General features: G+C 44.4%; 1 protein-coding gene across 2 annotated transcripts in view; it reads right to left on the bottom strand.

Annotated features, from left to right (window-relative positions):
* RGPD4 (RANBP2 like and GRIP domain containing 4) overlaps positions 1-21,822 on the bottom strand; it is a 294,599-nt gene that overhangs the window by 181,590 nt on the left and 91,187 nt on the right. For both annotated transcript variants that reach the window (XM_030201471.1, XM_030201472.1), the window contains exons 14-17: positions 15,034-15,171; positions 14,760-14,906; positions 2,505-2,684; positions 1,176-1,259 (exon numbers count right to left, since the gene is read on the bottom strand). In XM_030201471.1, coding sequence (XP_030057331.1) covers positions 1,176-1,259; positions 2,505-2,684; positions 14,760-14,906; positions 15,034-15,171 — 549 coding nt within the window. The remainder of the gene's footprint in view (positions 1-1,175; positions 1,260-2,504; positions 2,685-14,759; positions 14,907-15,033; positions 15,172-21,822) is intronic.

Raw genomic sequence — 21,822 nt, 5'->3', positions numbered from 1 at the left:
CCTTTTTTTAAAAAATAAACATGGCCCCCGTAAAAATAAACAATGTTGCTGCTCACAATATCCCTTTAAAAAGGTTTATAATAGTTCTCTCTTTACAATCATTTGGATTTGTATGTGCATGTCCATTAACATCTTTATTTGGTCCCTATTTTTCTCTCTCTTAGATTAATACTTATTACTGTGTCAATATTCAACATTATATTTGTTTTATATCCTTGTTTCATATTCATGTTCTTATTTGCTTTTATATGCTGTTTTGTAATTAGACTCCTGATGCAGGCCCCTTGGGCCGAAACACAGCTGTGTCGAGTCATGTTCAATCAATAAAATTTTTTGTTTTTTACTTTTTACCTGGAGCGTCATTTATTTTAGTCCACTTCGCTGTTTGTTCTACTTTCTATATCCCTGTGAAGATTTGTTCCTTCTGTTTTTGCATCATTTATTTATGGTACATTTATACCCTATATTTTCCCACTAGAGCGAGCACAATGTGGCTTACAATGTTACAAAAGGTTACAATGCAATGAGGGTAATGACATGACAAGTCAGAAAGACAGGAAAGTACAGGAGTATATAAGGATGCTTGAATAGGTTCGAGTAGTAAATGGGTATAGACAAATTGAGGTAGGCAGGGATTAAGCGTTAATTGGTAGGATAAGCTTTCTTGAAAAAAAAAGTTTTTAAAGATTTCTTGAATAGCTGGTGATCGTCAATCTCCTTTAGATACCTTGGTAGAACATTCCAGGACTTTGGGCTGACATAGGAGAAAGACGATGAAAAAAGCAGTTTATATTTAACTGACTTGCAGCTTGGATAGTGTAGGTTAAGGTAGGATGGAGCAGTTATCAAAGAATTTCTAGATGGCAGATCAATTAAATCTAGAATGTAAGCAGGGGCTTCCCCATACATTATCTTGTGAGTCAATGAGCATATTTTGAAGGTAATTACTGTTTAAATCACTCGTCACTTAAAGAGACCAGATATATTTCTGCTGGATTAGAAAAATAGTATCACCATACCACCCTATTAAAAAAAAAAGTATGTAAAGAGTAATGCCTACATAGGACTTGGCAGAAAATACTTTATTCTGTAATCCACCACACCCTTAACACTAAAGATATAAAGGGAAAAATCACAGATATTAAGATGCATTCCTAAATTACCTATTATCTTACCTTCAGGGCTTCCACTTGATGGCAAAGAATCTGAAGTAAAGACTTCTGATCTTCCGCCCAATGAGGTGGCGTTTTAGGTGAAAACTGGGAAACAATTAAACAAACTGACTTCAACAATCCTCTCAAGTAGTACTAAACATAGAAACATGATGGAAGATAAGGGCCAAATGGCCCATCCATTGGCATCCACTATCTCCTCCTCTCCCTAAGAAATCCCACATGCCTGTCCCACACCTTCTTAAATTGAGACCCAGTCCTTGTCTCCACTACCTCCACTGGAAGGCTATTCCACATGTCCACTACCCTTTCCATAAAAAAGTATTTCCTTAGACTAATCCTAAGCCTATAACCCTCTTAACTTCATCCTATGCCCTCTCATTTCAGAGTTTTCCTTCATTTGAACATGGCTCGCCTCTTGTACATTAATGCCACAGAGGTATTTAAACGTATCTATCATATCCCCTTTCTCCCGCCTTTCTTCCAGAGTATACATATTGAGGTCTGTAAGTCTTTTCCCACATGATTTATGACAGAGACCACTGACCAATTTTGTAGCCACCCTCTGAACCAACGTCATCCTGTTTATCTTTCTGAAGGTGCAGTTTCCAGAACTGCAAACAGTATTCTAAATGGGGCCTCAACAGAGACTTATACAAGGGCACCATCACCTCCTTTTTCCTGCTGGCCATTCCTCTCCCTATACCCCCCCCCCCCCCCCCCCCCCCCCAAGCATCATTCTGGCTTTGACTATCATCTTTTCTACCTGTTTGGCCACCTTAAGATTATCAGATACGATCACCCCCAAGTCCCGCTCTTCTTTTGTACACAGAAGTACTTCACCCACTTTACTATATTGTTCCTTTGGATTTTTGCAGCCCCCAAGCACATGACCCTGCACTTTATAAAATTAGTTGCCAATTTCTGGACCATTCTTCAAGCTTTGCTAGGTCCCTCCTCATGCTATCTACACCTCTGGCGTATCTACCCAATTACAAAGAAGACTAAGGAATCTCCATGAAGCTAACAGGTAGCACATTTAAAACAAATCTGATAAAGTATTTTTTTCTCTCAACCCACAATTAAGCTGTGGATCTGACAAAAGATGTAGTCATGGCAGCAAGTATAGATGGGATTAAAAAAAGGTTCAGACAAGTTCCTGGTAGAAACGTTCATAAACCATTGTTAGCCACGTGTAGACTTGGAAAAAGAACTGCTTATCCCTGGGAGTAAGCAACAAAGATCTCTTCTTTGGGATCCTGGCAATTACTTGTGACCTGAATGAGCCACTGGTAAAGACAGGAACCTCGGCTTGATCATTATGACACGTACCTTGTAACCTTTATTTGGTGACATTGAGAATTTTGTGGGTGATGGTGTTGAGTGCTTTATTTCTGAATGTATAGCTCGGGAAGCATCACTACCGAAGAAAGGGCTTCCATCTCCGTATTCCCCAAGTTCCTGCATCACCGAGTCCAACATTTCTCTCACAGTTTCTATCGACACCAACAACTTGGGGTAGAAAAAAAAAGTTCAAAACTGGTGTCATTCTGGCTTTGACTAGTCATATATGCTTTGAAAATAGATTCACTAGCTTCATGTGACTTTAAGAAAGCAAGACCTACAATTTCACAAAGTTGTTCATGTAATGCTAAGGCAAGCCGATTGCTGCTTTAAGAACCAAATATACAGTAATGATGATTGATACTGAAGTAATTCATAAACCATTTACTAGGGAAAGCCAATTGAATGCACATCTCTACCCTGTGAAAGCACATCAAATGTTCTGTACCTTTGTACAAGGATTAAAAATTTAAATTTCTGTGCAAACCAATTTAAAACTGTTCAGCTATAAAGACTGAATAAAGTCACTTCCTGGGCCGGAACAAAAGAGAAACATTTCTAGTTAAATCATACAAAATGAAAGTCAACCGGAACAGAATTATATAATTGCAATACTAACATGCAATACTAATTGTTATCTTCCAATCTAGTATTTACCAATCGATACATTGTAAGCCACATTGGGCCTGCAGATAGGTGGGAAAATGTGGGATACAAATGCAACAAATTAATAAATAAATAATTCCATTTTCAAGATTTTAAACATCAGTTTTATGAATGTTTCGCAATTAAGTGATACAGCCTAATTGTCGAGGCTCTGTCCTTCCATCTTTGTTTATATTCAAAGCATGCATAAACAAAGCTATGCTTATAGAGATTTAAATAAGAGAGCAGAACTGGCAAAGGATCCCACAGCCCTTCTGGATAAAGTGGAAGTACCTGCAGCCAAATTTGAGTGCCTACCAGGTGAGGAGAAAGACAGGAGGAAAGTAAAGACCAAGATAAAATGTGAGAAGGAAGAGTGCATGAGGTGAGGAAGCAGAAATGAATAAAAGGGAAAGGGGTGGAGACACAGAGTCACAGCCCAACCTCCTGTACTTCTCTCCAGCCACATCCAGTATAAACAGGTCCCTCCCCTCCTCATCCACTCTCTAAGCACCCACCTGTACTTATAACCCCTATTCACTTATTCACAGAGGGGACAATTGTGCTTAGCCCTCTGGTAATCTCTCTCATCTTTAGTGTAAAAATTTTATTTTTGCAGCTTTGCTCCTTAATTGGTTGCACTTACATAATTAGCTAGAATGTGGATTTTATACATACATACATCAGCACTTACAAGTAGAAGTAGCAAAAATGGGTGATTATACACAAGTTACCCAGTGATGCCATACTTTGACCGTGCAGGTGTGAAATCACTGCGCTTGATGTACCAGCAAGTCCATACCTATTGCTGGTGTCCTAATATATATTTTAAAAAAGTTTCACACTCAACAGAGCTTTGTGTGAAATATTTGGGGAACTGAACATCCTAAAATGGCCATCACAATTTCCATCAAAAAATGGGGGTGAGTGGGTGGGTAAGTTATCAGTTTGGACTACCATCAAGATATGTTATTATACCGCATAAAATGGGACTCGTAGTAAAATAGTACAATTTGGTGGTAAAGTAATAAGTCTTAACTGCAGCCCACATTGATAACTATGCCCCTAAATATCCTATTCAAAATGAGGCTTCTCATCTGAACACACTAGATTGAGTAAAGTATGATTTATAAGCCACTGCCTCATACATATACCATGCTAAACATTTTTCGTAACTGTAAAGTCTACACTTTTAACCTTTGGCAATATTTCATATCCTCTCAAGATAAAGCTTTAGACCCCCTAATCATAAAAGATCATAAAATACATCAGCCAAAAAGCCTGCTTCTGACTCTAAGCAAATTTTCTTCAGGGACTCTAGCAATTGCTGAGTCCAGCGTAAAAGTGCGCAAGCCACATACCTCTGCACATGGAGGACTTTACCCCAATTGCTGAGGAAGTACATGCCTGCTTAAAAAGGTGCTCCACCCTCCTGCCATGAGCACCCTTTGGTTCAGATCCCCCACTCAACCCTTAGTTATCTTCCATGATGCACATCCACCTTTGAGACAGAACATCTGTACAACTCTTGCGTGTTAATAGGTAGTCTGCCCAAGAGCTTCAAGCCTCAAAGAATACCCTCCAGTGACTTCTACTGTGTCAGGACCATCTGGAAAAAGGCCATCTCCCACTGGCAGTCAAAGACCTTTTCGTTCAACTTCTACACATGCCCCAATGGAATAGCATCTGGTTTGGGTCCACTAAGAGCCCAATGTGTCTAACACATGATCCTTATCCAACCACAGTAACTCCATGTATTTGTTTCTATACCGGAGATGGCGAACACCTCATCGGTACAATGTAAGCCACTTTGAGCCTACAAATAGGTGGGAAAATGTGAGATACAAATGTAACAAATAAAAATAATAATAATAAAGTCTGTTGGTGCCATGGCCTAGGGCTCGAGCATGATGGCTCAAACAACACTTGAAATACAAGAACTTTATTCATTTGGAGAAAAGGATCATAAGTTTATGGATCATCCCCTCTCCGAAGCCTGCCTAATGCAATCCATGTAGGCTTGCATCCATTTCAGTTCAGCCAGGCCGTGCTGCACTTTAGCAGGACAGAGGCAAGATAGCCACCATTCCTGCCAAAGCTGCTTACGTACATCTAGTAGCGCTATATAAATGATTAGTAGTAGTAGTAGGAAGGGGGCTTGGCAGAGCCACAATCTCCCTCCAGGAGTTTGGTAGACAGAAAAGTTGCACTGTACTCCACCCCCCCCCCCCCCCCCCGAACATGGGGCCCGATTCTCACCTCATAGGGAAATCTAGGCCTGCCTGTAGACTCTGTCTGAACTACCAAATGTTGGTGCCTGTATTAAAAGGCCATTCGTGGTTGGTTTACCCTATTCAGCCTGTCCGCCAAACTGTTGTCTTTGATCACCAGATATGTGGCTTTGAGTACCATGCCATAGCTGGAGGTTCACTGCCACATCAACTGCCTCACCTGTTTGCTTCATTTCTTTGAAGGCATGAATAAACTCGTGGATAAAGGTGAGCCGCTTGATATAGTGTTATCTAGATTTTCAGAAAGCTTTTGACAGTTTCTCATGACAGACTCCTGAGAAACTTAAAAAGTCATGCGATACGAGGCAATGTCCTTTTGTGGATTATGAATTGGGTATTGGACAGTCCACCACCCTAACCACTAGGCGTGGAGGAGTGGCCTAGTGGTTAGGGTGGTGGACTTTGGTCCTGGGGAACTGAGTTCGATTCCCACTTCAGGCACAGGCAGCTCCTTGTGACTCTGGGCAAGTCACTTAACCCTCCATTGCCCCATGTAAGCCGCATTGAGCCTGCCATGAGTGGGAAAGCGCGGGGTACAAATGTAACAAAAAATAAAATACAGAGGAGGATGAATAGTGGAGTGCCACAACGATCTGTACTGGGAACGGTGCTATTTAACATTTATAAATCTGGAAATCGGGACAACGAATGAGGTGATTAAATCTGCAGACGACACAAAACTAAACATATGCAGATTATGAAAAATTTCAGGAAGACGTTAAGAAACTGGAAGACACTGCGTACAAATGGCAGATGAAATTTAATGTGGACAAATGTAAAGTGATGCACATTGGGAACAATCCAAATCATAGCTACCTGATACAGCAAATGATACATACCTGTAGCAGGTGTTCTCCGAGGACAGCAGGCTGATTGTTCTCACGACTGGGTTGACGTCCACGGCAGCCCCCTCCAACCGGAAAAAAACTTCGCGGGAGGTCCCGCACGCAGGGCACGCCCACCACGCATGCGCGGCCGTCTTCCCGCCCATGCGCGACCATTCCCGCTCAGTTGAATGAGAAGCAAAGGAATGAGGAAAACGCAACTCCAAAGGGGAGGAGGGAGGGTAGGTGAGAACAATCAGCCTGCTGCCCTCGGAAAACACCTGCTACAGGTATGTATCATTCGCTTTCTCCGAGGACAAACAGGCTGCTTGTTCTCACGACTGGGGTATCCCTAGCTCTCAGGCTCACTCACAACAAGAACCCAGGTCAACTGAACCTTGCAACGGCGAGGGCATAACAGAAATTGACCTACGAAGAACAACAGAGTGCAGCCTGAACAGAATAAAAATCGGGTCCTGGAGGGTGGAGTTGGATTCAAACCCCAAACAGATTCTGCAGCACCGACTGCCCAAACCGACTGTCGCATCGGGTATCCTGCTGGAGGCAGTAATGTGATGTGAATGTGTGGACCGATGACCACGTCGAAGCCTTGCAAATCTCTTCAATAGTGGCTGATTTCAAGTGGGCCACTGACGCTGCCATGGCTCTAACACTATGAGCCGTGACATGACCCTCAAGAGCCAGCCCAGAATGGGCGTAAGTGAAGGAAATGCAATCTGCTAGCCAATTGAAATGGTGCGTTTCCCGACAGCGACCCGCTTCCTATTGGGGTCGAAAGAAATAGACAATTGGGCGGACTGTCTGTGGGGCTGTGTCCACTCCAGATAGAAGGCCAATGCTCTTTTGCAGTCCAATGTGTGCAACTGACATTCAGCAGGGCAGGTATGCGGTTTGGGAAAGAATGTTGGCAAGACAATTGACTGGTTAAGATGGAACTCCGACACCACCTTTGGCAGGAACTTAGGGTGAGTGCGGAGTACTACTCTGTTATGATGAAATTTTGTATAAGGAGCATGAGCTACCAGGGCTTGAAGCTCACTGACTCTACGAGCTGAAGTAACTGCCACCAACAAAATGACCTTCCAGGTCAAGTACTTCAGATGGCATGAATTCAGTGGCTCAAAAGGAGGTTTCATCAGCTGGGTGAGGATGACGTTGAGATCCCATGACACTGCAGGAGGCTTGACAGGGGGCTTTGACAAAAGCAAGCCTCTCATGAATCTAACGACTAAAGGCTCTCCAGAGATGGCTTTACCCTCTACACGATAATGGTAAGCACTAATTGCACTAAGTTGATTCCTTACTGAGTTGGTCTTGTGACCCGACTCTGATAAGTGCAGAAGGTATTCAAGCAGGTTCTGTGCAGGACAAGAACGAGGTTCTAGGGCCTTGCTCTCACACCAAACGACAAACCTCCTCCACTTGAAAAAGTAACTTTTTAGTGGAATCCTTTCGAGAAGCAAGCAAGACACGGGAGACTCCCTCAGACAGATTCAACGAAGCAAAATCTACGCCCTCAACATCCAGGCCGTGAGAGCCAGAGACTGAAGGTTGGGGTGCAGAAGCGCTCCTTCGTTCTGCGAAATGAGAGTCGGAAAACACTCCAATCGCCACGGTTCTTTGGAGGACAACTCCAGAAGAAGAGGGAACCTGATCTGACGGGGCCAAAAATGTGCTATCAGAATCATGGTGCCATGGTCTTGCTTGAGCTTCAGTAAGGTCTTCCTCACCAAAGGTATGGGAGGATAAGCATACAGGAGGCCGTTCCCCCAATGGAGGAGAAAGGCATCCGACGCCAGTCTGTCGTGTGCCTGTAGTCTGCAACAGAACAGAGGCAGCTTGTGATTGGTCTGAGAGGCGAAAAGGTCCACCGAGGGGGTGCCCCACTCTCGGAAGATCTTGCGTACCCACTCTGGAATGGAGCGACCACTTGTGCAGTTGCATGAGTCTGCTCAGCCTGTTGGCCAGACTGTTGTTTACGCCTGCCAGGTATGTGGCTTGGAGAAGCATGCCAAACTGGCAGGCCCAACGCCACATCCTGACGGCTTCCTGACACAGAAGGCGAGATCCGGTGCCCCCCTGCTTGTTGGTGTAGTACATTGCAACCTGATTGTCTGTCCGAATTTGGATGATTTGGTAGGACAGCCGATCCCTGAAGGCCTTCAGTGCGTTCCAGACCGCTCGGAGCTCCAGGAGGTTGATCTAAATATCTTGTTCCTGGGGGGACCACACCCCTTGGGTGTGGAGCCCATCGACATGAGCTCCCCACCCCAGGCGAGATGCATCCGTCGTCAGCACCTTCGTGGACTGCTGAATTTGGAATGGATGTCCCAGGGTCAAATTGGTCCGATTTGTCCACCAGTGCAGCGAAGCACGGCAACTGATGGACAGGCGGATGACATCTTCTAGATTCCCGGTGGCTTGGCACCACTGGGAAGCTAGGGTCTATTGAGCAGATCTCATGTGAAGACGAGCCATGGGAGTCACATGGACCATAGAGGCCATATGGCCCAGGAATCTCAACACCTGCCAAGCTGTGATCCGCTGAGACGCTCTGGTCTGGGAAGCGAGGGACAGGAGATTCTGAGCTCTCGCCTCGGGAAGATAGGCCTGAGCCGTCTGTGAATTCAGCAGAGCTCCTATGAATTCCAGAGATTGAGCTGGCTGGAGATGGGACTTCGGGTAATTTATCACAAACCCCAGCAGCTCCAGAAGGTGAATAGTGCACTGCATGGACCGAAGAGCTCCTGCCTCTGAGGTGCTCTTCACCAGCCAATCGTCGAGATACGGGAACACGTGCACCCCCAGCTTGCGTAGGTACGCCGCAACCACCACAAGACACTTTGTGAACACCTGTGGTGCAGAGGCGAGCCCAAAAGTTAGCACACAATACTGAAAGGGACGTGTCCCCAGACGGAATCGGAGATACTGTCTGTGGGCTGGCAGTATCGAGATGCGAGTATAAGCATCCTTTAAATCCAGGGAACAAAGCCAATCGTCTTTCTGAATCATGGGGAGAAGGGTGCCCAAGGAAAGCATCCTGAACTTTTCCCGCACCAGATACTTGTTCAGGCCTCTCAGGTCTAGGATGGGGCACATCCCCCCTGTTTTCTTTTCCACAAGGAAGTACCTGGAATAGAATCCCTGCCCTTCCTGCCCGGGTGGCACAGGCTTGACCGCATTGGCGCTGAGAAGGGCGGAGAGTTCCTCTGCAAGTACCTGCTTGTGATGGGAGCTGTAGGATTGGGCTCCCGGTGGACAATTTGGTGGAGTGGAGACCAAATTCAGGGTGTATCCGCACCGCACTATTTGGAGAACCCACTGGTCGGAGGTTATAAGAGGCCACCTTTGGTGAAAAACTTTCAACCTCCCCCCCCCCCCCCCCGCAACTGGCAGGCCGTCCGGCCGGCAAGGCTACTTTGATGGCGGCTATGTTCCCATGGATCCAGCCAAAAGCCCGACCCCTGCTTTTGCTGTGGAGGCGCAGGGGGCTGCTTAGGCGCAACGCTGTTGACGGGAACAAGCGCGCTGGGACTGTCCCTGTGCCTGAGGAGGCCTTCGAGCTGGCTGGGTGTACCTACGCTTGCTGTAGGCGTAGGGTGCAGCCTGCCGAGCCCAGGAAAAACGTCCACCTGCTGAGGTGGATACTGAAGGCGCTCAGTGGGAGAGCTTGTCGAGAGCGGTTTCCCACTGGTGTAGTTGGTCTACCAACTTCTCGACCTTCTCGACAAAAATGTTATCCCCACAGCAACGGACATCCGCCAGCCGCTGTTGGGTATGGTTGTCCAGGTCAGAGGCACGCAGCCAGGAGAGTCTGCGCATCACTATACCTTGGGCCGCAGCTCGAGATGCCACATCACAGGTGTCATAGATACCCCTGGACAGGAATTTTTTGCACGCCTTCAGCTGCCTGACCACCTCCTGAAATGGCCTGGACTGCTCCGGAGGGAGCTTGTCGACCAGGTCCGCCAGTTGCCGCACATTGTTCCGCATGTGGATGCTCATGTAGAGCTCGTATGATTGGATGCGGGTCACGAGCATGGAAGATTGGTAGGCCTTCCTCCCAAATGAGTCCAGAGTGCGAGACTCCCGCCCAGGGGGCGCCGAGGCGGTATTCCTCAAACTCCGTGCTCTCTTGAGAGCAGAGTTCACGACCACCGAGTCATGAGGCAATTGAGGCCGCATCAACTCCGGGTCTGAGTGGATTCTGTATTGGGACTCTGCTTTCTTGGGGATGGTGGGATTAGATAGTGGCTTCAACCAGTTCCGAAGCAGTGTCTCCTTAAGGACATTGTGCAGCGGTACCATGGAAGACTCTCTAGGTGGCGATGGATAGTCGAGGACTTCGAGCATCTCCGCCCTCGGCTCATCCACAGTAACCACTGGGAAGGGAATGCTGATAGACATAGCCCTGACAAAGGAGGCAAAGGAGAGGCTCTCAGGAAGAGACAGCTTCCGCTCCGGTGAAGGAGTGGGGTCAGAGGGAAGGCCCACAGACTCCTCGGAGGAGAAATATCTGGGGTCCTCCTCCTCCCCCACGAGGCCTCCTCCTCGGTGTCGGACATGAGCTCAGTTCAGACCGCAACCGGGCCTGTCTCGACTGCGAGGAACCATGTCCTCGATGATGGCGTCGAGCGGTGGACTCCCGTGCCGGCGGGGACAAAGCTCCCTCCATCAAAGTAGACGGGGACTCCACCTGAGTGGCGGTAGACACCGGTGCCACAAGCAGCGTCGGAGGCCTCATCGGGCCAGAGCCCACCGGCGCCTCCATCCAAGATCCCGGGAAGGATGGCTCGGAGGCACTCGTCTAGGCCTGCTGTCGGGAAAGGCAGGGGGGCCGGTGTGGGTGCCGGAAGCTGCTCGGGTCCAGGAGACGGTACTGAGATACCCGCAGACCGGCGCAGCGACACCTCTTCAACCGAGGGGGAACGCTCCTCCCGGCACTGCCGCTTTCTGGGTGTCGAGTAGTCCCTCGATGTGGCCGGGGCAGACTGCCCGCGCGGCCGCTCACCACCGCCAGGCCAAAGGTACCTGTGCTCCTGGGGTCAATGCCATAGTCGGCGCTGACGCCGTCGACATCGGTACCGGCACCGAAGACCCGGCCGTCGACACCGATGCCGTTGAGGTCGACGAAGGGCCGGCGCAAGTTCCAAAAAGACGGTCCCGCAGAACTTGCCTCGCCACCTGTGTCCGCTTTCGTAAGCCGAGACACAAGCTGCACGTCTTGGAATTATGCTCCGGGCCAAGGCACTGGAGACACCAAGCGTATCGGTCTGCGAGATCTGCTGGCTGCACCGACCACACTTCTTGAATCCGCTCGGACCTTCGAGGACATCGACGGAAAAATCGCGTCGGCGAAGTCAAAATCGTCGATGGTGGCGGTGAAAAGCACACCCGAAAAAGAAAGAAAAGGCCGCGACCTCGCGACTGAGAACGATGAGGAAAACTCTCTTTTTTTTTTGTTGGGAGAAAAAATAACGCGAACGCGTACACTAAGAAAGAAAAACCGCGGACTAGGCCGCAATCCGGTTTCCGGGGCTGACTAAGAGAGGGACGTGAACACGTCTCTCTCCAGCGCAGAAAGGAAAAAAACTGAGCGGGAACGGTCGCGCATGGGCGGGAAGACGGCTGCGCATGTGCGGTGGGCGTGCCCTGCGTGCGGGACCTCCCGCAAAGTTTTCTTCCGGTTGGAGGGGGCTGCCGTGGACGTCAACCCAGTCGTGAGAACAAGCAGCCTGCTTGTCCTCGGAGAATAGGGTCCATCTTAGGAGTCAACACCCAAGAAAGGGATCTAGGTGTCATTGTAGAAAATACACTGAAAATCTTCTGCCCAGTGTACAGTGGTGGCAGCCAAAAATACTAAGAATTAGGAAAGGGATGGTAAATAAGACCAAGAATATTATGCTGCCTCTGTATCACTCCATGGTGCAACCTCACCTTAAGTAGGTACTGCATTCAATTCTGGTCACCATATCTCAAAAAAAGATTAAGCAGAATTAGAAAAAGGGTTCAAAGAAGAGCAACCAAAATAATAAAAGGGGATGGAACTCCTCTCATATGAGGAAAGACTAAAGAGGTTAGGGCTCTTCGGCTTGGAAAAGAGACGGCTGAGGGGAGATATGATTGAGATCTATAAAATCCTGAGTGGTGTATAACAGGTAAAACAATCGATTTTTTTTTCACTCTTTCAATAAGTACAAAGACCAGAGGACACTCAATGAAATTACATGGAAATACTTTTAAAACAAATAGGAGGAAATATTTTTTCACTCAAAAGAATAGTTAAGCTCTGGAACTTGTTGCTGGAGGACATGGTAACAGTGGTTAGTGTATCTGGGTTTAAAAAAGGTTTGGACAAGTTCCTGGCAGAAAAGTCCATAGTCTGCTATGGAGATAGACATGGGGAAGCCACTGCATGCCTTGTGATTGTAAGCATGGAATGTTGCTACAATTTGAGTTTCTGCCAGGTACTTGTGACTTGGATTGGCCACTTTTGGAAGCAAGATACTGGGCTAGATGGACCATTGGTCTGACCCCTTATGGCTATTCTGATGTTCTTATGCTTCCCAATACAAGACCTGCTTGCTTGTTAATGTAACACATAGCAATAGAATAGTTTGGTTCGACGGCCAATCTCTAAGCATTCCAAACTGCCCGCAGCTCCAGGAGACTGATGTGGAGCTATTTCTCATGAGTGGACCAGTGCCCCGAGTGTGAAGACCATCTACAGGAGTACTGCACCCCAGGCTGGATGCGTCTGTGGGTCAGAATATTGTGGAGAGGAGGAATTTGGAATTCTACACAGAGTCTGCTGCCTTTGGTATGGGGCCACACAGTAAGAGAGGTCTCCTAGTTCCTCATCTGTGCTATCTTAAGGATGCTGTGCTCAGGCACTGTTACAGCTTCCTTGGGGGTCATAATCCAGGACATCCAACATCTCGGCCCTGGGCTCATCCTAGACCTCCAAAATAGCCATCGCCCTCAGAAATTTGACAAAAGGAGAGCTCTTCTGGGGAAGATTTTCTCCTTTCCTAGAGGGGTCTGAAGGCAGGCTAAGGGATCCCTCCTCCGAGAGCTTCTTTAGTTTTACCTCATACTCCCAGGAGCAGTCTGTATCAGACTCAGTGAAGTATTCTTCATGAAACATTTGAGTCTGTGCATGGCTTGGACCACTGGACACATGACCAGGCTCTGGGCGAGAGCGCCAAGGTATGAGTTCCCTTCCTGGACTCCGGGGTCGCTTTTTCCCCCAATGCTGACCGAGATACTTGATGGGGTACCAGCATCAACGAACACCTGTCAGGCAAAGCATGGGTCTCCAAGATGAGCTGGGGCGGCACCATGGTCAACACCAACATCCTCGTTGACTCAGCATCATGCTGAACCAGGAGGCGCTCCAGCTCCTCTTGTAACATGACCTGGAACTACTCCTTGGGAACAAGCATCAGCAAAGGCTGGGCCGTCCCGGCCCTCTTGATGCCTACATCTCGGGTACTGAAGATGCCGGTGTCCCACTCAGGCCTAGGTGGGCTGCAAGCCGTGAAAAGGGAAGAAAACAAATGCTAAAAAGACCAAAAAAAAAAAAGGAAAAACAGGAAAAAATAAAAAGAAATGGTCCTGTGCTACTCACACTGGAAAGGCAGGAAGGCCACAAAAAAATCCTGTTAGAGAAAAATGCGTCAGAGGCAAGAGAGACAACTTCTCTGCTCTGAGGGTAGCACAAAAGTAATGCAGGTGGAAAGGTATATGTGAATGCACTGTTTGGCCTGCTAAAAGCTTCTATAACATTTAGAATGCTGAGCAGCATCTGCACTGGGGTTCCATTGCTGATGACACCCATCTGTGGTAAACCAATGTCCTGCTTGTTGTTGGAGAAAGAAATTGTGTAACAGGCGCAACCTGCGACAGGGGAGGCTATGTCAAGCATTTTCTTAGCTCCATGGAAAAAAATGAGACTGGCTGGTCCCGTGCAGTCACAGTGGGCAGAAGGCACATGTGTGGACTCACTCCCAAAAGCTTCTGGAAAAGGAAGCTGGACATTTTCCTGCACTGGGCTCTATCAGATGTCATCACCCATACATGTGAAGATCATGTCTTGCTGATCCTTCGAGAAAATTCTTTATGTTTAAATGCAAAATACTACAGAACATTCCACCAAAACTAAAGGAGACTAACTGCTGGGACATAGGCAGGTACACATTCCATCTGCACATCCATAAAAACAAATAATCCTGTCAGAGTCCTCATCACCCCTTAAGATGTCCTGAAAAAATAATGCTAAAATACCAAAATAAAAAGTTATTAGGAACGTATGCACAGATCTCATAAGCCTGTTTTTCCTTCTAGGAACTACAAAAAACGTTGATTATAACAGAGTGACAAAAGAAAGTCTTAACTCTGTATGAATTTGCTAGTAATTAAACTGAAAACTATTTTAAAGCAATGAATTTCTTTGTATTTACCTTTGTATCTATGGTGTCATCAATAGCATTTTCATCCATAATCTTCATTAGGTATATTTTGCACTTCCTCAAACAATCCTTGTACTCTTCATGTTCTTCTGGGGATATGGAATCACTTTTAAGATCTTCACTTTTCCTCTGAAATATCTACAAGAAGAGAAAAAAAAAACCCACATACATCACGCACATTAGCAAGCAATTTTTTTTAAAAAAAGATAAAAACAGGGGGGGGGGGGGGGGGGGGGGGGAGAAATGAAAAAAAAAATAATTGTACCAATGCAAGGTTCCAATATGAATTCACATTCTTGATAGCTTCAAATGCTTGGATAGCATCTTCCATTTTCCCATCAATCAAGTCCAAAGTAGCAAATGCTATCTGTGCCTCATCCTCATATGCCTTAACTTGAGAAGCCTGTCAACAGAAGAGCAGATAGCTTCAAACTCAAAAGCAGAGGCACATTTATGCTCTAACAAGGGACATCCTTTTCAGAGAAAGCTTTTATTTAAGCCTTTGTTTCATCTGTTTATACATCACCCATTCCAGATTGCTTGGGTAACAATAGCACCTTTGAACCTGATGGTTGAAGCCAAGTTTTACTCCTCACCACCACCCTATGACTGCAGAGATTACTGCACTAGTTGGAGCCATCTTCCTTTGATCCCCAGGATTGTTCACACTGACCCTTTACAATTAACTTTCAAAAATAAGGAAACTGTTGCCAGTTAATGAGAGAATCATACTAAGCAGAGGTATGAACAGGTCCTCCCTCTCTGTAGGGTGGCAATTCTTTCTGCTAATAAAAGCAGTAACAAATCAGACTCTGAACAGACTGGTACTCAGCTACAGAAGACTTCTGCAAGCTGCTCTGGAGCATAAATTATAACTAGAATTAGTTAAAAAAAAATAAAATAAAAAACACGCTTGGTAAGGCTAATGAACGCAATTTTGGTGGACAATTCCCTTATATTTTTAAAACAATGGAAGGTCTTCACCAATTATCAGTTAAATTCAGAGAGCATTATCCATCATCCAAACTTGAATTCTCACCTGAAGTACCCGTTTCAAATATACAATTGCAAACCCTTTCTGGATGATAGACCCTTGAAGACCTTTCTTCACATTCTTGTTCTCACTAGGACAGATTACTGCAATTCCCTGTTTGCAGGCCTGAAGCTATGCTCCTTTAAAATACCTGCAATTACTAAAAAATACAGCAATGAAAATGATTTACAAGCAAGGCATTCGGATCACATCACCCACATGCTCTCTAGATAACACTGGCTACCGATTAGCTTTTGAATTTGGTTCAAATATTTGTTTATTGGCTCACAGAGCTTTTCAAACCAGACTTCCTGTTTATCTATATTCCCGTCTCCATTCTTCCAACTCTAATCTTTGTTACTCATTCTCTCTCAGAATTGCATACCTCATACCTCGTTTTTGAACCGTCCGTATACCATGGAATTCTGTGTCTCCACAACTCCAGCTTGAACCCTCCAAGGTTAAGTTCAAATCATTCTGATCTTTCTGGTCTGGTCCCTCCTATCCACCTTGTGTTCTCCTCAGTTTATTTGTATGACTACTGGATTCCTCCCCAATGTTTATACCAGGAGTGTCCAACCTTGGCCCTCGCCAGGTCAGGTTTTCAGGATTTTCCCAATGAATATGCACATCTATTTGCATACGATGGAAGCAGTACATACAAATAGATCTCATGCACATTGTGGAAATCCTGAAAACCCAATTGGATTGCGGCCTTCAGGGACTGAGGTTGGACAGCCCTGGTTTATACCCTGTTTTGTGGTAGTCCTCCAACTGCTTCCTCCCCAATATTTATAACTTGTCACCTATTTGGTTGCAGTTCCAGTTTATGTTATTTGTATGGACCTCTTTTTGGTTATTATAAACTGCTTTGCAACAAGTGGTATAACAAATAATCCGAATACATAAATAAAATGGAATTTAATCCCATGTTTTAAAAATGTCTTTGTAATAGGATCCACAGCAAATACTCCTAAATTTAATTCAAATGCTTTTGCTTTCATCTTAGATCTAAACAGTCATGTGAAAGCTCATGGCAGCACCTAGTATCACACTATTAAGGAGAAATAGGTCTTACCTGTTAATTTTCTTTCCTTTATTCCCCACAGAAAGCATATGATTATGCCGAAACACAGCTGTATTGCATCCTTTCAATACTATGATTGCTGGCAATAAAGAATCATCTGGTTCCTATGCACTTGACTCCACTTTTTGTTCTGTTCTTTCCTTTATTCCCACCAGTCCAGAACCTGTGGGTTGTGCCCGTCGACCAACAAATTGAGACAGAGAAAAGAAGTCCTGGTCACTTCATTCACTAAGAGCACTGCATAGCCTTAGATGTCCAGTACTTTGAATGACAAAGCAATAGACCATCTGTTTTCCATTTCACTTGAGGAGTTGTACTAATAATGCTCCTTATAACATATCTCCAGAAAAACAAAACAACCCCCTCCCCCCCCCCCAAAAAAAACCCAAACAAACCCAAAAAACAACTTCAAAAAATTAAAACTGCTAGATAAAATTGATCACTGAATCTCAACAGAGCTTGAATGTATCATGCTGAAAGTGAAGAGAGCTATATTAAAAGTACACTTTTCAATAAATGGAAATTTATAGGGCGGACTCCTGGACTGGTCTGGCGAGACTAAAGGAACGAAAATTAGCAGTTAAGGCCTAATTTATTCTTCCTTAGCATCCTCACCAGTCCAGTCCAAAACTGTGGAATGTATCAAAGAAGTTCCAAAAATGAGTTGGACTCCAAAACATCTGCCCAAATAATTTCGATCCTAACACCATATACAAACATGCTCCAACCCAGAGTCCAATTGCTTTGCAAATGTAAGAAGGAATAACTATCACTAGTCTGCAGGTATGAATCGAAAGCATTGCTTACAATTTTATCCATGGGATCAGAACACTTTTGCAGAACGTTTTCAAACCTTAGGAAGTTGCCTTCTTTTCAAAATATATATGCCAACAAAACAATACCTCAGCTACTGGGCAATAGTAGTTTTAGAAGCTGATTTGCCGTACCTGAAACCAACAGAGAGAAAAATCAAATTTTTCCAACCTTGGGAATTGGTTGGTCACTTCAATGTACTTCTAAAATTCACAAAAGACATGGAGCAAAATTACAGATTTCATCTACCTGAAATGAGGACACCACCTTAAAAGAAAGGGATCTGAAGGGTGATATTCTTCCAAGATGCTCTTTAAAGGGTGTCAAAAGGATGGTAAGTAGCAGAATCAAACTCCATCCAAGTCAGGAGAAAACATACTGGGGCATCCCACCTCCGAGAAGGCACACTATATGTGGATTAAATGCTCAAGAAAACCTTTCAGGCAGCCTAAAAAGCATATTGCAACTTGGATGTAAAAGAACCTCCAAGCTATTTCTATTTAGATTGTGTCCTGAAGAAAAGAGAAAGAGAAAGAGAAAGAGAAAGAGAGAAAGAGAAAGAGAAAGAGAAAGAGAAAGAGAGAAAGAGAGAAAGAGAGAGAGAGAGAGAGAGAGAGAGAGAGAGAGAGAGAGAGAGAAGATTTGCCATACTCTCAAGCATGCTAGAGAGGTGGTTCTGAGATTTAAAAAAGTATGGCTAAGACATGCTCCTCTAAAACTATAGCATTCAAACCACGATCACTCAAGATCCAAGCCAAGATCAATGTTGGGAAATGCAATCCCCTTCTCTAAGTCATAAAAGGGGAATGGCTGAAGCTAGTAGTGGCCCATCTCCAGCAGGAAAAAAAAAAAAAAAAAAAAAAAGAGTGGTCACATGTCAAATCCTGATGCTCAGAATGCACCAATTCCTCAAATTATTCAAGGGTGCTGTGACAAGGCCCTGCTGGTTCCAGCTCCCAGCACATTGTATGCTGCCCTGTAGCTTGAAGTCCACTTCAACGGTGGCATTTTAGCTCTGCTCCTACCAGAAAGTGACATCAGCTCTCAGGACCTTGAACTGCTGCCCTGCTGCTTGAAACCCACTGCGAGCATGAGATTTTAGCTCCACCTCTTACCAGGAGGTGACATTGGTAGTACTTTTATTTAAAAGCAGTCTATAGGTGCACCGAAGCACATCATGTTCCTTTGTGTGGCTGAGGGCACCTATAAAAGGTATGTTATTTCCATTTTGGATTTATTTTCTTGTATTGGTTCATGGCTTTTTCTATTACTCAATAAATGCAATTTTTAAAAAAATGCTGCCTCAAACATTTAAATCAGTGTTTCCCAAGTCTAATCATGGAGTACCATAGGCGGTCGGTGGCCCAGCTGTTTGGGGAGGCTAAAAGGGGCGGGGTTAGGGGTGGGGCCAGGGGTGGAGCTTAAATCCATAATTGTCTGATAACACGCAGAAAAAAATAAATAAAAATAAGTCACAATTAATACCTTTTATATAATTTAGATATGTATCATATGTCAAAGAATAAAGTGGTTGCTCAAAGCATATTCTAACCACAATCGCTCAACTGCAAAACACTATGCACAACTTTGTGCAAACACACACTCAGAACCTTACTGTACCATAAATATTACACTGGGCAGAACCCAATACACCAATATACCACCCATACGGAAAATGCAGACCGTCAACAATATGAAACAAGGGATCATATCATCACAATTCTCATGTAGAGCCACAAAACACCCTAATTCATGTTTAATGTGGGATAAAATGCCATAAATAAGTAAATAAATATAAACTTTTAATGTTGAGCACCTGATTCTCAAAGTGGACATATTCCAAACACTATAATGAAAATAAAATGATCTTTTCTACCTTTGTTGTCTGGTGACTTTTTCTGATCATGCTGGCCCGTATCTGATTCTGCTGCTATCTGTCCTCAGTGTAGGTCAGGAAGTCATCCTCATTAAATATCTCCCTGGCAACCAAGGACACCTCCAGCCAACCCCCCCTGCTTTCCCAGCAGTAAGGTAAACAAACCATAAACCAATTTCTACAAGGCTAGAGGGCTTTCACTGCAGCTCCTGCTGTGAGGATGGAGGTAAATCAACAATTTAAACCCCTCAGAGCAGCTGGACTCCACAGCTGATCCATCCTGCTGCAGCAGGGGGGAGGCTTAGCCTCTCCAAGCCTCTTATACCTGGCGCCTATGTGGAGTACCCCTTTGCCAGTCAGGTTTTCAGGATATCCACAATGAATATGCATGAACTAGATTTGTATATACTGCCTCCATTATATGCAAATCTCTCATGCATATTCATTGTGGATATCCTGAAAACCTGACTGGAAAGAGGTACTCCAGGACTGGACTTGGGAAACACTGATCTAAATCATATGAACTCCATATAGCAATCACCTTCATAAAAAGAGTTCTCCTTCATTCAATACTTCGTATAATACTATTTTGTTTTTTTAAGGACCATCAATCTTTTTCATTTCACACCTAATATCTTCATCAGTCCATCTTACATACATGCATATATAAAAAAAATCTTTCACTAAGACTGCTCTTCGTAAGTAGTATTTTCTAAAAAGTTTTTTGTCAAAATCAAAATTAGGATTCTACTCATCAGGGTCACACTTTATATTTCCATTCACTTTACAGAGACACAATCCATTTATTTTGCAGAAGTTTATGTCTGAAGTTTAGTCTCTGTAGACCGAATGGAAATATAAAGTGTGACCCTGATGAGAAGAATTCTAAGATAAGGAAATTTTATGAGGGTGATTTTTCTATTACTGTCATCTGGGGTCACCATTTTTCAGACTCTCAACAACCGCTGCATTTTTGACAGCATAGACCAGCCATTCCCAACCCAGTCCTCAGGGCATACCTAGTCTCATTGGGTTTTCAGGATATCCACAATGAATATGAACAAAATAGATTTGCATAAACTGCCTCAATTGCATGCAAGAATATTCATTGCGGATATCCTGAAAAACAATACTAGGTGTGCCCCAAGACTGGACTGGGAATGGCTGGCCTAGGTATTCTGTTCTATTACATCACATTCCTCTTTGGGAGATTCTTATGTCCCTGTTAGTTCTTTTCCTCTTCTGCATGTTGAATATGGAGTTTTTGCATTCTACAGCATAAGACTTGTCTTATTCAAGATTTAATTCTTGAAAATAAGCTTCATGTTCTTGCCTTCCTGAAACATGATTACTTGAAGCAGATCTTAACTACTTTAATCAAACTTGCCTCCGGGTTACCATTTCATTTATTCCACTCACGAAGGCAAAAAAAGTGGTGGTGACTTAGAAGTTATCTATTCTTCAAGACTTAGCCTTCTCTCTCCTATGGTTCTTGTGTCTCCTCAGGTAAAAGGTCTATATTTTGGCTTAAAAGGATTTAGGGGTCCTTTTACAAAAGGCGTGCTAGCGGTTTTATGGCATGCTAATCGCGACACCCATAGAAATATATGGGCGAGCAACATTTGGTGCATGCTAAAAACACTAGCACACCTCTGTAAAAGGACACCTTAATGCACATTTAATGGATTTTTATTTCAGAAAAATGTTTGTTTATATAGATTGCCACTAATATTTTGATATAAAGTTTTATGGGAAGTTTTTTCCATGCATAATGATGATACAAGGTTACAATTTTTGACCTCTGGATATTTTGAGTGCATGGTTTTTCCTTCCTTGTTTTGAACAATTTTGTAAGTTTTTTGTACGGTTTATATTATTTTACATATTCTTCTGTTTCTAGTCATTTAGTGAGAAGATTTAAAAGTATTATTGACATTTTATTTTGTTTACTATCCTTAAGGTCCTGTGTCTCGCTGTAGGCGTGCAAACATTTTAGCATGCACTAATGATAGATACCCATAGGAAGATATTGGGTGTCTATCGTTAGCGTGAACTAAAAGGTTTGTGTGCCTACAGCGCGGCTTAGTAAACAGGGCCCTACGTTTTAAACTCCTCTCTCCAAACTCTGGGTTTTTTTTTTACACCGTTTCTTTTAGAATCTCCTGATTGGATTCTTTTAGGCAATTTCAACATACATTTAAGCTTAACATAATAGTGTCATGTAATTTTCAGTCTTTTCTGCAGG

This window comes from Microcaecilia unicolor, chromosome 4 (assembly GCF_901765095.1).
Source record: "Microcaecilia unicolor chromosome 4, aMicUni1.1, whole genome shotgun sequence".
In the NCBI taxonomy this organism is placed as follows: domain Eukaryota; kingdom Metazoa; phylum Chordata; class Amphibia; order Gymnophiona; family Siphonopidae; genus Microcaecilia; species Microcaecilia unicolor.
Note: the sequence above shows the minus strand (reverse complement) of the source record. Positions and strands in the feature narration are given on the sequence as shown.